Source organism: Littorina saxatilis, linkage group LG12, assembly GCF_037325665.1.
Source record: "Littorina saxatilis isolate snail1 linkage group LG12, US_GU_Lsax_2.0, whole genome shotgun sequence".
Classification (NCBI taxonomy): Eukaryota; Metazoa; Mollusca; class Gastropoda; order Littorinimorpha; family Littorinidae; genus Littorina; species Littorina saxatilis.
The window spans coordinates 5,317,972-5,334,282 of record NC_090256.1 but is presented as its reverse complement, the minus strand read 5'-3'; the positions used below and the strand labels follow the sequence as shown (position 1 = coordinate 5,334,282).

Genomic DNA, 16,311 nt, shown 5'->3' with positions numbered 1-16,311 from the left:
GCCGAACTACGACAATACTATAAGAGAATTTCCCAGTGCTACCGATCATATCGATCATGTTTTAATTTCCATTGGCGTGTGTGCAGGCTGGACCAATCGGCAGCAGTTCGAGGAGAGCTGGATGAGTCTGCTTGGAGTGTTGAACCCAGCGTCTCCTACCGGTCACCCCCTGTCCCCGGAGGTGAGCATTCAGAGCTAATCATTATGTTTGGTTCAGTTTCAGGCATGGTAAATGTCAAGGACTTGCAGTTTCAGATTTGAGATGATGAAAAAGGGTTGCAGATAATAAAAAATAAAAAAATTCTACTTTTATACTGATCCATGTTTTTGACTGCAGTCCATAACTCACAGGTTCTTTCACAGTTGCAAAACAAGATCACTGCCTGCAGATCAACCCGGAAAGTGTCTGCATACTGAATACTTTTGAAGGTGAGGCAAGTCAGACATGTTCTTTGTGAAGAGTACAGCGGAGGGGTCTGCACCCTGCTCAGTGTGAGACATGTTCTGGATCTGGATGCCCAATGGGTGTAGTTTGTGGGGATTTCGTCAGAGGAGCCGACTTCGGCTATTATGTGACGGATGTTTTTAGCTTGTGCTGTTCCAATACCCGAGGTTTCTTCTTCTTCTCAAATGATGATTTTTCCTATGTTTTCAGGAAGAAATTGAGCAGTCGCAAGGGATGGTGATAGCTGTACGGGCCATCACTGCCCTGCTGCTGCAAGCCATGCTTGTGCCGCATGCTGGCAACCCAGGCAGCAGCCAGTGCGAGATCAGACCCAGGGACAAGCCGCTCGCCTTTCTCACTACAAGGTAAATGGGTGAAACAGTCAAATAGTTTATTTACTGCTTTGTGTGTGTGTGTGTGTGTGTGTGTGTGTGTGTGTGTGTGTGTGTGTGTGTGTGTGTGTGTGTGAACAGTGTAGCATCTTATTTGTGTGTGGTGTGTGTGTGGGTGGTATGGTGTGTGGGTGTGTGTGTGCATGAGAATTATTAATCATGTGATCCAGGACATTATCTTTTATGTTTGTATTTTTGTGGCAAATGTGTGAATGAAATATGATACACTTACGGACATTGTAGGTAAACGTGTATGCAATCATTTTTCTCTATTCAGATGCGGGAAGAAGTTGTCTATGATTCGTGGCCTTATCGAACAGGAAGTTCGCAATCTCTGCGCTTTAAAGTGAGTTTTCTTGTACAAAATGATTTCATTATGCAGACTTATAAGGACTGGGTGGCCGAGTGGTAACGCACTTGCGCTCGGAAGCGAGAGGTTGCGAGTTCGACCCTGGATCAGGGCGTTAGCAATTTTCTCCCCCCTTTCCTAACCTAGGTGGTGGGTTCAAGTGCTAGTCTTTCGGATGAGACGAAAAACCGAGGTCCCTTCGTGTACACTACATTGGGGTGTGCACGTTAAAGATCCCACGATTGACAAAAGGGTCTTTCCTGGCAAAATTGTATAGGCATAGATAAAAATGTCCACCAAAATACCCGTGTGACTTGGAATAATAGGCCGTGAAAAGTAGGATATGCGCCGAAATGGCTGCGATTTGCTGGCCGATGTGAATGCGTGATGTATTGTGTAAAAACATTCCATCTCACACGGCATAAATAAATCCCTTGAATATGTGCGTGATATAAATTGCATAAAATAAAAATAAAAAAATAAAAAAATAAATCCCTGCGCTTCAAACTGTACCCACGAAATACGCGCGATATAAGCCTCATATTGATTGATTGATTGATTGATTGATTGACTTATCTGCCTTTGTGTCCTGTTTGTTTCTCTTCTCTATCATCAGCAGTACTTGCTTCCTGGTGTATACTCTTACTGTTCAACCATCTGCTTTTCTCATTTAGATATTTTTCTATAAGCAAGTTAATGTCTGGAAAATGGTGTGTTATTATGCAGTAAAACTAAAACCTTGTTGGACTTTAATGTGTCTATTATATATTGATGAGCAAGCGGGGACATAGCTCAGTTGGTAGCGCGCTGGATTTGTATTCTGTTGGCCGCTGTCAGCGTGAGTTCGATCCCAGGTTCGGCGGAAATTTATTTCTCAGGGTCAACTTTGTGTGCAGACTCTCTTCAGTGGTGTCCGAACACCCCCCCGTGTACACTACATTGGGGTGTGCACGTTAAAGATCCCACGATTGACAAAAGGGTCTTTCCTGGCAAAATTGCTTAGGCACAGTTAATAAGTGTCTACCTATACCCGTGTGACTTGGAATAATAGGCCGTGAAAGGTAAATATGCGCTGAAATGGCTGCAATCTACTGGCCGTATAAAATTTCATCTCACACGGCATCATTGCAGAGCGCCTAGAACTGTACCCACGGAATATGCGCGATATAAGCGTCCTATTGATTGATTGATTGAATGTGTATAACCTCTCATGAAGGGGCATCCTTGGGCCACTGCAAACCTGTTTGTGCATTGCAGGTGGCTGGTCACGGAAGGGTTGCCCCCCCCCCCCCCCCCAACACACACAAACTGAGTCTATGCTATGTATCTGTATCTGTAATGTGTCGCCCCTTTGATGAGGGAACACCTTCAAATGATAGTGACCCTTTGTTTTTTTATTTATCTATTATCTTGACCAAAACATACCTGTCATAAAATAAAAGGCCAGGTGCAATGTATGGACTTGTGTAGATCTCAGGGATGTATAGGTCCTAGGAGTAGGAATGTGTAGGTTCCAGCGATGTCCTTTCATGGCAGGTACCACTCAACTTGTCATGCATATCTATCCTTTATTGTCCATGTCTGTGGTGTGTGTTAGTGACTGACAAACATCTTGTATTGCACAGGCCCGACCGACTCACCCACCATCCGTACAGCAGCCCACGCCGTAGGATAGACTCCATCCATTACGACCTCTTTGAAGACAACCTGGAGAGGGAATTTGGCACAGAAGAGTATGGCTTGGGACAGGTAATGAAAATAGACAGATTTGTGGATTTTTGTCGGAAATGAAACTATTGTGAACAAAAAGTATTTTGAACACTTATAAATGCTAGAAGGAGAAATTGGGGTAATGTTTTTTGTAGCAAACAGAAGAAATAGTCAAAACAAGTGAAAAAAGAAAATCTAGAGAACAAACTAAAGATATCAAAATGAGCCTTCAACCTCGTACCCTATGTAAGTAAACCTAATTGAAACGCTTCCAGTTAGAGAGTGTTTGTCTTTCCTTTTGTTGTTGCTTTGGTTTGGGTTGTTGTATTGAAACACCAAAATAGTAATGTGCATCATAGTCATTGGTGTTTTCCCTCTGTATTCAGATCTCACTGGAGTCAATCTGGGCTGTGGTCGGCAGTTTGGATGCTCCCCTCACCGAGTCAGACACCACGGACTCCCTCGACAGCCCGCAGCCTGATGATGTGGGCCGACAGACAGCCTCTCACACCAGCAGTGAGGGCCGAGAGCGTTCCATCTCTCTGAGCGGCCTTGACATTCACTCTTGCCTGCAGTTCTTGCTGGAGCTGTACGGAGCCTGGCTGCACGTCGACAACAACCCTAAGCCGCCACTGATGCTGGTCAACGGTGTAGTCAAATCGGTATGATTTTATAACCTTGCTGCCAACCCTCACAATTTATTCTGGAATTTCCCAACTTTATTTCCAGTCCGAATTTTCACCAATTATTGCAGTGATTTTGTGTAGTTCTAAAGAAAAACTGGGAGGTACAACCTTGCCGGCTTGCTCACAGCTTCCAACAGTATTGGGAGGACAAGAAATCTTTTGTTATTGTGAGACATTGTGCTCACTTAATTTTTGTTTTTTAGGGGGGGTTTTGTTTCGCATCCCAGACATTTCGTCTCTTGTTTTGCATTCCTCTGAACTGTGAGAGGCTTGTGATAAAGCTGAAGGCCACCTTCCAGACGTGATCGGAACTTGCTAGAGACTGAGTGCATGAAACGGCAGAATCTTGCTCACAACAGAACAGAAACTATTCATGTGAAAAGAAAGGAGGAAGCAGTCTTTAAGCTTCTGAACATGTTTCCATTTTCTTTTCAACATTTCAAAGTTTAAGGTACGGTAAGTATGCTAATTATAATCAGATTTAGGAGCAAGTCTGAGATGTTGATTATCTGTGTTCAGATGGTGTGCCTGTCGGACCTGTTCATGGAGCGAGAACAGTTTGAGTTCATGCTGGACACCTTACTGGACGTGGTACGAGTCCACCCCAACGAGGATGAGCTGGTCAACCAGTACCTGACTGTCGGACTGGCTAAGGCTACCGCTGTTGTGGGTGTGGTAAGTCGGCAAGTTTTTCTGTTGAATTTGTCTGATTGTGTGTTTGCTTGTTTCTTTGTTTGAAAGAGTTTTTTTAATTTTTGAGTCACTTGAGAAAAAGTGACTCTATGTAATCGGTCAGTGTTAGTCTGTCCGGCCGGCCGGCCGTCCGGCCGGCCGTCCGTAGACACCACCTTAACGTTGGACTTTTCTCGGAAACTATCAAAGCGATCGGGCTCATATTTTGTTTAGTCGTGACCTCCAATGACCTCTACACTTTAACGATGGTTTCGTTGACCTTTGACCTTTTTCAAGGTCACAGGTCAGCGTCAAAGGAAAAATTAGACATTTTATATCTTTGACAAAGTTCATCGGATGTGATTGAAACTTTGTAGGATTATTCTTTACATCAAAGTATTTACATCTGTAGCCTTTTACGAACGTTATCAGAAAAACAAGGGAGATAACTAGCCTTTTCTGTTCGGCAACACACAACTTAACGTTGGGCTTTTCTCGGAAACTATAAAAGTGACCGGGCTCAAATTTTATGTGAACGTGACTCATTGTGTTGTGAATAGCAATTTCTTCCTGTCCATCTGATGCCTCATATAATATTCAGAACTGCGAAAGTGACTCGATCGAGCGTTTGCTCTTCTTGTTTTATTTTCAATAGCATAGATTTTCTGTACTGAAGTGGTGTGAAGATGAGTGAAAACATTGTAACCTATCAAAACCAAAGAGAAATGATACACAGCCAATATTGTAACCTGAAATAAGTTCATCACAACGCCAGCAGATAACGTTTGAAGTCATGAAGTTCAGCAAAACCTGACATGGTGAACAAAACAGTCGTGAACAAAAGAAGCCTGAACGTCATGATGAAAGAAACCCTGACAGTGTGTAAAAACAAACCCTGACAGTGTGTACAAACAAACCTATAACCATCATGAACAAAGAAACCTGAACATCATGATGAAAGAAACCCCAACATTGTGAACAAACAAACCTATAATAATCATGAAGAAACAAACCTGAACATCATGATGAAACAAACCCTGACATTGTGAACAAAGAAACCTGTACATCATGATGAAAGAAACCCTGACATTGTGAACAAAGAAACCTGTACATCATGATGAAACAAACCCTGACATTGTGAACAAACAAACCTATAAACATCATGAACAAAGAAAGCTGAACATCATGATGAACGCATCCCACTCTCTTCCTTCAGGATGCAGCGACAGCAGAGAAGGTGTGGAAGGTGATTGACCAGGGCCTGAAGAGCACACACCTGTCCACCAAGGTGTCCACCCTCCACGCCGTTCTCTACCTGCTGGAGGGGGGACTCAGCGACACCACCCGCACCCTCCTGCCCATCCTCACCGACTTTCTCCTCAAACATCTTGCCATTGTCTCACAGTGAGTGCATGTGTCAGTGGGGAGGGGAGTTGTGTATGTATGTTGTGAAAGGAGGGGGAGTGGCTTTATGAGGGGCACAGAGACGAGGGGGGGGGGGGGGAGTGGCTTTATGAGGGGCACAGAGACGAGGGGGGGGGGGGGGAGTGGCTTTATGAGGGGCACAGAGACGAGGGGGGGGGGGGGAGTGGCTTTATGAGGGGCACAGAGACGAGGGGGGGGGGGGGCTCAAAGACACTACCTGCACCCTCCCTTCTACCATCGTAGACTTTTCACCTCAAACATCTTGCCATTGCCTCACAGTGAGTTCATGTGTTACGGGAGGGGGGGTGAGGGGGAAGTCATTGACAACCTTCTGCCAACTATTGCTTTCTTTCTCCTCAAACATCTTGCCATTGTCTTGCGGAAAGTGCATGCGTGATCGGGGGTCTTTTATTTTCTTGTTTTGCAAAGTTTGACAGCAAGGAAGTTCCTGGTTCAATCTTTCGTTTCTGTAAAGTTGGGGCAGGTTGATTGTGATGGAGGGAACGTAACATTTTCCAGGGCATGCATTATCAGTCAGCAGTTTGTGATCACGCTGTGGGCGACGGCCTTCTACCTGCTGGAGAACTTCCACGAGGAGCTGAAGGACACCGAGTTTGCCTCCAAGATGATGCAGGTACCACATTAAGAGCAGTCCATTTGTGGAGCGTTCAACTCAACCCCATTCAAAACAGTCAGAAGCACTTTGGCCGATCAATATTTAAAATGATCATACACGCAGGTAACACACACTATGCTTAGTGCAAGGACACCGAGTTTGCCTCCAAGATGATGCAGGTACCACATTAAGAGCAGTTCATTTGTGGAGCGTTCAACTCAACCCCGTTCAAAACATTCAGAAGCACTTTGGCCGATCAATATTTAAAATGATCATACACGCAGGTAACACACACTATGCTTAGTGCAAGGACACCGAGTTTGCCTCCAAGATGATGCAGGTAACACTCCAATCAAACATCAGGAACAGTTCATTTGTGGAGTGTTCAACCCAATACCATACAAAACATACACAATCACTTTGGAGCGTCAATCTTTCAAATAAACGTACGAGCAGGTATCACACACTATAGAGCTTTTTGTAGTTTGTGCTATAGATTATCGGTGCTTCCCCAATATTGAGTGCTATTTTTCTCGGTTTTGCCTGAAAGTGCGACTACTGCCTGAGTGAAGCTTACGAAAGTGTGGTAAGCAAAGATCGCATCAACTAATATGTCATGATGTGGAAATACCAGGTGTGAAGTTGGCAGGTACTTAATACACCATTCATGTTGCCTTGACCAATTTTTGTTTGCAAATTTTGAGTAATCAGCAAATTGGAATGTTTACTGTAACTGACTGTTGTAACTTAGGGACTGTTGTAACTTAGGGACTGTTGTAACTTAGGGACTGTTGTAACTTAGGGACTGTTGTAACTTAGGGACTTTTGTAACTTAGGGACTTTTGTAACTTAGGGACTGTTGTAACTTAGGGACTGTTGTAACTTAGGGACTGTTGTAACTTAGGGACTGTTGTAACTTAGGGACTGTTGTAACTTAGGGACTTTTGTAACTTAGGGACTTTTGTAACTTAGGGGCTGTTGTAACTTAGGGGCTGTTGTAACTTAGGGACTGTTGTTACTTAGGGACTGTTGTAACTTAGGGACTGTTGTAACTTAGGGACTGTTGTAACTTAGGGACTGTTGTAACTTAGGGACTGTTGTGTGTGGGAGCCAGGCTTTCTGTGCATTACAGTAAACTAATCTGACTGACAAAATGACTGTAACGTTTTCTTTTCATTTCATAAGCTGGTGACAAGCACAGCCTCAGGCAGTGAGGAGAGCGTCTCGACAGCCGTGTTTTTGACCATCATGAAAGGAACGGAACGACTCTTACTGGTGGATGTCCTGTCTCGCTCAGACATAGAGTCCGTCATCAAACTCAGCATGGACAGGTACTAAGAGAAGATAACAACTCTTTTTTGGGTGGAAATTTTGGGAGTGGATGAGGCACTGTACATGCAGTGAATAATAACATAATGTGTATCGCTTACATTTTGGTGTTTTTCTGATTCTTCCTCGTTTGCTTCTTCAATGCCGTCTTGTGTCTGTCATGAAGTGTAGGTTATGTGGTGCAGCACTTAGGCACTGCATGGATCATGCTTGTCCGCTTTCGGCCGTGGATGTGCATCGCTGCTGAGCTTGGTTTTCCTACCGATGAGTAGAATGCATTGGTCCCTCGCTTTGTTTGGCCTGCCAGCAGAAGCAGTGAACTGGGGTGTGGCCAGTGTTATCTGTAGCAGCTTTCTTGGAGCCAGAAGTGAGAGTTGAGCGTTAAGTGAGGGCCCGTGTTTCCGTCCAGAGGTGCTACCTCTCCTCAGACTGCCCAAACATCCCATATGGAGTTTGTAACTGTTAACAAAAGATAGTGTTGTGCAGTATGGAGGAGAGTGTTTGGATGTGAGTGTGTTCACCTCTGTGCACATTTTGTTTCAGACTGTGCCTACCCAACCCACAAAGAGCTCTTGCCGCCTTGGGCCTCATGTTTACCTGCATGTACTCGGGTAAGACATCGCTCAACACCTCTAACCAGTGATTGCAAGAGGGTTTTCTTAATCAATATCAAAAAGAAGGCATGAACATTATAATGGAGGGGCGCTGGTTCTGTGCGACGCTTAGTTTTCGAGATAGGTGTGACCTGACGAAGTACAGGACGTCACATTCCAAATAAAAAAGATTATGTTACAGGTGGAAGCCGCTGAGACTGCATTGCTTCGGGAGGTTTCCGAAAAAATAGATATTACACGATTCGATCGAAACAGTCGGAGAAGCAGACTCGCTCTGAGAAAATTTGCATGAGTGTCTTCCCTTTGTTCGTCCCGTGCTAACGTTATTTTGTATGATAACGATTCACTTGCAAAATAAAGTAAACAATTTGGTGTTGTAGTGGTAAATGTAGATAGAAATGTGTTATAAGGATAAAGCAAACAATTTGGTGTTGTAGTGGTAAATGTAGATAGAAATGTGTTATAAGGATAAAGTAAACAATTTGGTGTTGTAGTGGTAAATGTAGATAGAAATGTGTTATAAGGATAAAGTAAACAATTTGGTGTTGTAGTGGTAAATGTAGATAGAAATGTGTTATAAGGATAAAGCAAACAATTTGGTGTTGTAGTGGTAAATGTAGATAGAAATGTGTTATAAGGATAAAGTAAACAATTTGGTGTTGTAGTGGTAAATGTAGATAGAAATGTGTTATAAGGATAAAGTAAACAATTTGGTGTTGTAGTGGTAAATGTAGATAGAAATGTGTTATAAGGATAAAGTAAACAATTTGGTGTTGTAGTGGTAAATGTAGATAGAAATGTGTTATAAGGATAAAGCAAACAATTTGGTGTTGTAGTGGTAAATGTAGATAGAAATGTGTTATAAGGATAAAGTAAACAATTTGGTGTTGTAGTGGTAAATGTAGATAGAAATGTGTTATAAGGATAAAGCAAACAAATTAGCGTGTTTTTCTCGTGACTTGAAAATGTTGCGTTGTGCGGGTGTTTGGGTGGCTACGTGATGTACACAAAGCGAAGTGCAGGACGGACTCTGCTCTGTGCTGTAACACTGGCAAGTTCAAAACACGAGAAAAACGATTTCGTTATGCGGGCAGGCACGGGGGATGTATGTATTTTTCAAATGGTTGTAAAAGAAGTCTTTTATTTATCATCGTACTCCGGCCCTGTTCTTTTTTTCGTCACACCTAAAACCGTTTTTTCTTTTGAGCGACGCAGCATTATTACACTCAACAGCATTTGGTAACAGTAACCAGTCAAACTAAGTTGTACTGACAAAGCAGCGACAGATTTTGTTCCGAAAATCTGTCAAATACAGTCAAAACCGGTACGCCTGACCCGTTGATGATTTTTTTTCCAGTATTGTCACATAAAAGGCAAGCACCATGTATCGAGTAAAGTATTCAAGTGAAAATTTTGGAATTTATGATTATTTTGTTTTGCCAAGTTTAGTACAATAATTTTAATATTTTAGGTTCTGCAATGAAATTTCAACTTTATGTTGTAAATTGTGGCATGCAGGCAAGTCCTTCGACCAGTACAGCCCGAGGCCTCGTGATGAGCCAGCGTTCGGCGGCGGGGAGGGCGGTTTCAACACCCTATATCAAGATCCTGAGTCCCTGATTCTAGCCATGGAGAGAGTCACTGTGCTCTTTGACAGGTCAGTGCAATCATACACCCTTTTTAAAACCAATGAGGTTGCGTTACAGACGGAAAATTCTTGAAGGAGAGGAAGTCTTAAATCATGTGTGTGTGTGTGTGTGTGTGGTGTGTTGTGTGTGTGTGTGTGTGTGTGTGGTGTGTGAGTGTGTGTGTGTGTGTGTGGTGTGTTGTGTGTGTGTGTGTTGTGTGTGTGTGTGTGTGTGTGGTGTGTGAGTGTGTGTGTGTGTGTGTGTGTGTGTGTGTTGTGTGTGTGTGTGTGTTGTGTATGTGTGTTGTGTGTGTGTGTGTGTGTGTGTGTGTGTGTGTGTGTGTGTGTGTGTGTGTGACTAAAAACGGGTCCCACTGTACTGTCTTAATTCCCATTGAGGTTGTGGGTTCTTTTTATGCTGTTTGTCATGAGGAGAGTGGGGGGGGGGGGGGGAGGTTGAAAGGAAAAAGGTTTGATGAAGGAGAATATGAAGGGTGCTTAACACACATCCTCACAGTTGTGATATTAAAGATGTGCTGCTGGGGGACATGGGGAACATCTAAGACAAAGTTCTTCTTCTTCTTCAGCGTTCCAGAAATTCTGGTGACGTGTGAGCTCGTTTGCCCATTTGGGTTCCCCAAACTAATATACTCTGAGAGCATTGTCAGCTTCACTCCGCTTTCGTTTGGTAGGCATGCTGGGTATTTTTGTGTTTCCATAACCCACCGAACTCCAACATGGATTACAGGATCTTTTCCGTGCGCACTTGGTCTTGTGCTTGCGTGCACACACGAAGGGGGTTAAGTCACTAGCAGGTCTGCACATAAGTTGACATGGGAGATTGGAAAAATCTCCACTCCCAAGTTAACCCACCAAGGCAGCCGCAGCGACCGGGATTCGAACTTAAGACCTCGAGTCCCGATTAGGAGGCTGACGTCTTAACACCACGCCACTGCGCCCGTCCCTGCAGGCTTTTCTTTATTTATTTTCTTTATTTATTTATTTATTTATTTACGAGGATTTATATCGCGCACGTATCTCACCACACAAGGCGACTCAAGGCGCATGTTACCTATTACTATTTTCTGTATATGTATAGGCTCTCTTGGTCTGAGCTGACAGTGTCTATTTGCTTTCATTTGTATTTAGTTTACAGTACTGTAGTGGAAAAAGCAAAAAGTTGTTTTCCTCTGTATGTTTGCATATTTCATCGGAAACAATTATTCAAACACAGAATCAAGAGAGGATACCCGTACGAGGCGCGAGTGATTACACGCCTGCTCCCAGCATTCTTGGCCGACTTCTTCCCACCTCAGGACATCATGAACAAAGTGATCGGGGAGTTTCTCTCCAGTCAGCAGCCTTACCCTCATCTCATAGCCAAGGTTGTCTTTCAGGTAATGCAAGCTTTTATTAAAGTGTGTATTGTGTTCAGCTGAATTGCTTTCATTGTGCCAAATCTCAAAACAAACGCAAGCCTTAAAGTTATGATCACACAAGCAAAAGTGCTTCAGGTAGACTTTCACTAATTAGCTAGAAACAGCTTTTGCACAGCTTAATTCTGCTGTCTTTGTAAAATAAATTGCTTCAAAATGTGAGTAATTTTTGTGTCCATTTTTGTTAGCTTTGGTGAAACAAAAATGCACTTCAAAATGATTGAGCCCCAATCATTGAACGCTGAAGAAGAAGCAGATTGAACCGCAGTTTTCTTGTGTATGTTGACAAGCATAGTTTCATAGCTGTTGGAAAAATGTGTGTGTGTGTGTGTGGGGGTTGCTCAGCAGTGACAATAGTATGGCTGTATTTAGCACACAAGCACCACACTTATTCAGTACCCCTTGTCCTCAGATATTCTAACTACATGTTGTCCATCACCTGGCCAGTGTTCATCATCATCACCTGTTTGCTTTTACACAGGTGTTCAACAACCTACACCAGCAGTCACAGCAGAGCCTGGTGCAGGAGTGGGTGATGCTGTCGCTTTCCAACTTCACGCAGCGCTCTCCCGTGGCCATGGCAACCTGGAGTCTCACCTGTTTCTTCATCAGTGCCTCCACCAACGTGTGGCTCAAAGCTCTGTATCCTTGGCCTTGAGAAGCTGTTGGCGTTCACTGTATATTGTTGTATTTATTTATTCCTTTATTGTACTTAATGATCCCATTATAGGAAACTCGGGTCGCTTCCTCTCAGTGGAAAGCTAGCAACAAGTCACGCTACCCAGATATGTGTGTGGTTTGGTGTCAGCCACATGCACTTTGGGCAAAATGTCATAGGCCTTTTAAGCTGCTATGGGGGTCCATCCCGACCTGTGACATGAGGATCACGGGTCGAAGCGGGTGCTGTACCAACTGAGCTACCAGACACTAAAACAACTGTAAAAGAAAGTGGTTGTTCTTGTTCAACTCTTTTCTTAGAAGTGTATGGTTTCTTTTTTTCTTGATAATTTTTTTTTTTAATTTTGGTTTAATGATTTGTTTTGTTTTCTTTTGTGTAGGCATGGGCAGAGGCACTGATACAAAGGTGTTCACAGCACACCTACAGAATATTGTCTGTAACTGGCTTCTCGGCTACATGGCCAACTAGCAAACAAAAACAAGGAGGTTCAAGGATGGTTGTTACAATGAAGTCCACAGAACAGGGTCAGCTTTTGAGAGATGCACAATATGTCTTAAATCACTGAAGGAGTTGATTTATATGTTGTATGCTTTTGAGAGGGCAACCTTCTGAGTTCACAACAGCACTGATGTATGGGTGTGTCTATCTGTATCAGCTGAACTGTGTACACAACTGTCCAAAGTTGACATTTTTTTCCTTGACCCATGTAAGCTTTCCCCACGTGCTGGGTCGTATGGGTAAGCTGGAAGTCGTGGATCAGCGACTGTTCTGCCTGGCTGCCCTGGATTTCTTCCGGCAGTTGACAGATGACATGCATCGTCGCTCATTCCTCTCCACCTTCCAGGGTGTGGCCGCAACTGACTCGCCCTACAATGACCTGCTGGCATGTCTGGCGCAGTCAGGTATTTGACTGTTACAGTGGAACCTGTCTCCTCTTTAAGACCCCCCTCCCCCCCCCCCACCCCCCCCTCCCCCCCTCTGTTTGTGTTTCTTGTTATGTGAATGTTGAGCCCTAAAATGTGTCTTTTGTGTTTTGGTGTGGTTTGCATGTGTGTGTTTGTGTGGTTGTTTGTGTGTGTAAGTGTGTGTGAGGTTTTGTGTACGCTTGCGCAAGTATGTGCATTTATAGGGAGAGAAAAGGCAACTTTCTAATGATTGTATGTAAATCTGCTCTGAAGTGTTCTTCATTATTGCCCCTTGATTATTGCAGGGGCAATTGCAAAATGAGCAGACCCTGTTCTTCTTGGTGCCAGACTTGCTGAGACACCTCTTTGAGCTGACCCTGTTCTTCTTGGTGCCAGACTTGCTGAGACACCTCTTTGAGCAGACCCTGTTCTTCTTGGTGCCAGACTTGCTGAGACACCTCTTTGAGCTGACCCTGTTCTTCTTGGTGCCAGACTTGCTGAGACACCTCTTTGAGCAGACCCTGTTCTTCTTGGTGCCAGACTTGCTGATAGAACAGACACCTCTTTGAGCAGACCCTGTTCTTCTTGGTGCCAGACTTGCTGAGAGAATAGACACCTCTTTGAGCACGGATCCTCATCCACTCCAGTATTGTCACACTGCTGCTTACTGTGTTTCTTGCTTCTTCATTTTTCATCATTGTGAAAGATGAGATTGTCAGGTGGAGATCCTGTGAAAGATCAGCGGGTATTCAGATGGTGATAACTGGCCGTAGCACTAGAAAAACAATGAGAATCAAACAAAATGTGAAACTTGTCACTACTACAGTAACACATCAAGACATCTTAGAAAACCACGTCTTACAAGGAGGGAGTCTTCAAATAGAAGTAACGGTACAGATATGATGAACAACAAATCTGAAATGAGAGGACTGGTCTTAAAAGAGGGTAGGGGGGGAGAGGCAGTGTAACAGGAACAAAGGCAATATATACTCGTCATGAAATAAAACAACAACTTTGTTCCGTTTACTTCAGCAAGTGCATTAGTGTCGGCATCCTAGCTGTTATTTTTGACTCACATGCGAAGCAAAAGTGAGTCTATGTACTCACCAGAGTCGTCCGTCCGTCCGTCCGTCCGGAAAACTTTAACGTTGGATATTTCTTGGAGACTATTCAGTCTATCAGTACCAAATTTGGCAAGATGGTGTATGATGACAAGGCCCCAAAAAACATACATAGCATCTTGACCTTGCTTCAAGGTCAAGGTCGCAGGGGCCATAAATGTTGCCTAAAAAACAGCTATTTTTCACATTTTTCACATTTTCTCTGAAGTTTTTGAGATTCAATACCTCACCTATATATGATATATAGGGCAAAGTAAGCCCCATCTTTTGATACCAGTTTGGTTTACCTTGCTTCAAGGTCAAGGTCACAGGAGCTCTTCAAAGTTGGATTGTATACATATTTTGAAGTGACCTTGACCCTGAACTATGGAAGATAACTGTTTCAAACTTAAAAATTATGTGGGGCACATGTTATGCTTTCATCATGAGACACATTTGGTCACATATGATCAAGGTCAAGGTCACTTTGACCCTTATGAAATGTGACCAAAATAAGGTAGTGAACCACTAAAAGTGACCATATCTCATGGTAGAAAGAGCCAATAAGCACCATTGTACTTCCTATGTCTTGAATTAACAGCTTTGTGTTGCATGACCTTGGATGACCTTGACCTTGGGTCAAGGTCACATGTATTTTGGTAGGAAAAATGTGTAAAGCATGTGAGTCGTATGGGCTTTGCCCTTCTTGTTAAGAGTATTTGTACGTGTAACTTTTCTCTCAGCTTCTTCGGCTTTGATTGTGATTTTTACTGGGTATCTGATATTTTGATTTCACAGATTATTATGATAATGAAGCGTAAGCAGGTTTTTCAGATTTGTGATTTGTTCTGGGTATCTGATACTTTGATTTTTTGGAGAAGGAATCAATATCAGTCAAATACAGTTATGACCTCATTTGTGACAAGGAAATTCTTGTACTGTTCCAGGGAGGATTTACTGGAACAGCAAGAACTGAAGAATGCTTTGTTGTTTGTGAGCTTTAACTTTGAACAGCTTGTGCGTGTACTGGATTTTGGATTGCATCGTGAATGTTAATGATATATCTGAAAGCTTGGTGGTTAACCGCCCTGATGTAAAAAGGGTACACATTTTGTGGCTTGTTCCCTTAAGTCAATGAAAGGACTTATTCATGAACAAACTAGAGTGTATTTTCATTACATTAAGAGAAAGTGTCACACCTCAATTTTGTTTCCTGTGTAGTGGAAGTGGTTTTGTGGTGAGGTTGCACAATGAGCTTGACCTGTTTGTTTGAGGCAACAATGTTGGATTCATAACAGCATGTACCAGTCATAATTCTGTACATATTCTTTGGATGGAAGGGAAAAAGGGGAAGAATGTGAGTTAAGTTCCAGTCCTGCTAAAGAGAATTAAAAGTACTGTGTTGCACTCCATACTATTTTTGTAATGAATTTTTTTTAGGGTGGGGGGAGTGTTATACATGTAGTTATATTTTTGTGTTTACGGAACTTTGAATTCTTGGTCAGCTTCACAATGACTGTGTGAGGTGTTCTTTTTTATGCTGCCAAGTTATACTTGACGTAATTCTTGATCTTAATGCCACATAGTTTAGCTTTGAAGTGAGGAGGGTAAAGTGTAAGCTGAGTTAGGCAGTAATATAGTTCTCTTTCTTAGAACAACATGCGTTATCAGGTTGAGTTGCTTTTTGTTGAAATACGAGATGAATCGTTGTTTACTGTGAACTTAGTAGTCTTTGAAATGCTTATGTTGTTGTGTTCATATTTTGTGTGTTATTACAGGGTGACCCAAAAAAAAGAGTACCCAAACAAAACGTCATAAATTGAACAAAAATAAAGCAATCTTCATAAAATGTATTTACACACACAAGTAGCCTCTGCATGATTTCAACAGAAAATGTTAGCGTTCTAGCTTGTCTTTCAGGAAAGTTATGCTCATTCTACAGAACATGCTCCAAATGGCCTCCCCCGGATTTAAATCCCCCAGATTTCTATCTTTGGGGGTTCCTGAAAGACAACGTCTACAGGAACAACCCACAGACAATCACAGAACTCAAGAGAGCCATCACAACAACCATTCGCGGAATCTCGCAACAGGAGTGTGTGCGGGTGATTGATAACTTTGCGCGGCGAGTTCAAGTTTGCCTGAATCGGCGCGGAGGCCATTTGGAGCATGTTCTGTAGAATGAGCATAACTTTCCTGAAAGACAAGCTAGAACGCTAAAATTTTCTGTGCAAATCATGCAGAGGCTACTTGTGTGTGTAAATAAATTTTATGAAGATTGCTTTATTTTTGTTCAATTTATGACGTTTTGTTTGGGTACTCTTTT

At 42.9% G+C, this 16,311-nt stretch overlaps 1 protein-coding gene across 2 annotated transcripts in view; it reads left to right on the top strand.

Moving 5' to 3' along the window:
* Positions 1 to 15,817, top strand: part of LOC138981121 (huntingtin-like) — a 71,176-nt gene extending 55,359 nt beyond the window's left edge. Inside the window, exons 45-59 of one of the 2 annotated variants that reach the window (XM_070353960.1) lie at positions 87 to 181; positions 656 to 810; positions 1,115 to 1,183; positions 2,812 to 2,935; positions 3,283 to 3,558; positions 4,102 to 4,257; positions 5,471 to 5,658; positions 6,214 to 6,313; positions 7,481 to 7,626; positions 8,168 to 8,235; positions 9,757 to 9,895; positions 11,100 to 11,262; positions 11,783 to 11,943; positions 12,692 to 12,882; positions 13,191 to 15,817. In XM_070353960.1, the coding sequence (XP_070210061.1) occupies positions 87 to 181; positions 656 to 810; positions 1,115 to 1,183; positions 2,812 to 2,935; positions 3,283 to 3,558; positions 4,102 to 4,257; positions 5,471 to 5,658; positions 6,214 to 6,313; positions 7,481 to 7,626; positions 8,168 to 8,235; positions 9,757 to 9,895; positions 11,100 to 11,262; positions 11,783 to 11,943; positions 12,692 to 12,882; positions 13,191 to 13,207 (2,048 nt within the window). In that variant the 3' untranslated portion in view covers positions 13,208 to 15,817. Of the gene's footprint in view, positions 1 to 86; positions 182 to 655; positions 811 to 1,114; positions 1,184 to 2,811; positions 2,936 to 3,282; positions 3,559 to 4,101; positions 4,258 to 5,470; positions 5,659 to 6,198; positions 6,314 to 7,480; positions 7,627 to 8,167; positions 8,236 to 9,756; positions 9,896 to 11,099; positions 11,263 to 11,782; positions 11,944 to 12,691; positions 12,883 to 13,190 lie in introns of both variants that reach the window. The other variant, XM_070353959.1, reaches the window with a different exon arrangement.
* Positions 15,818 to 16,311: the final 494 nt, after the last annotated feature.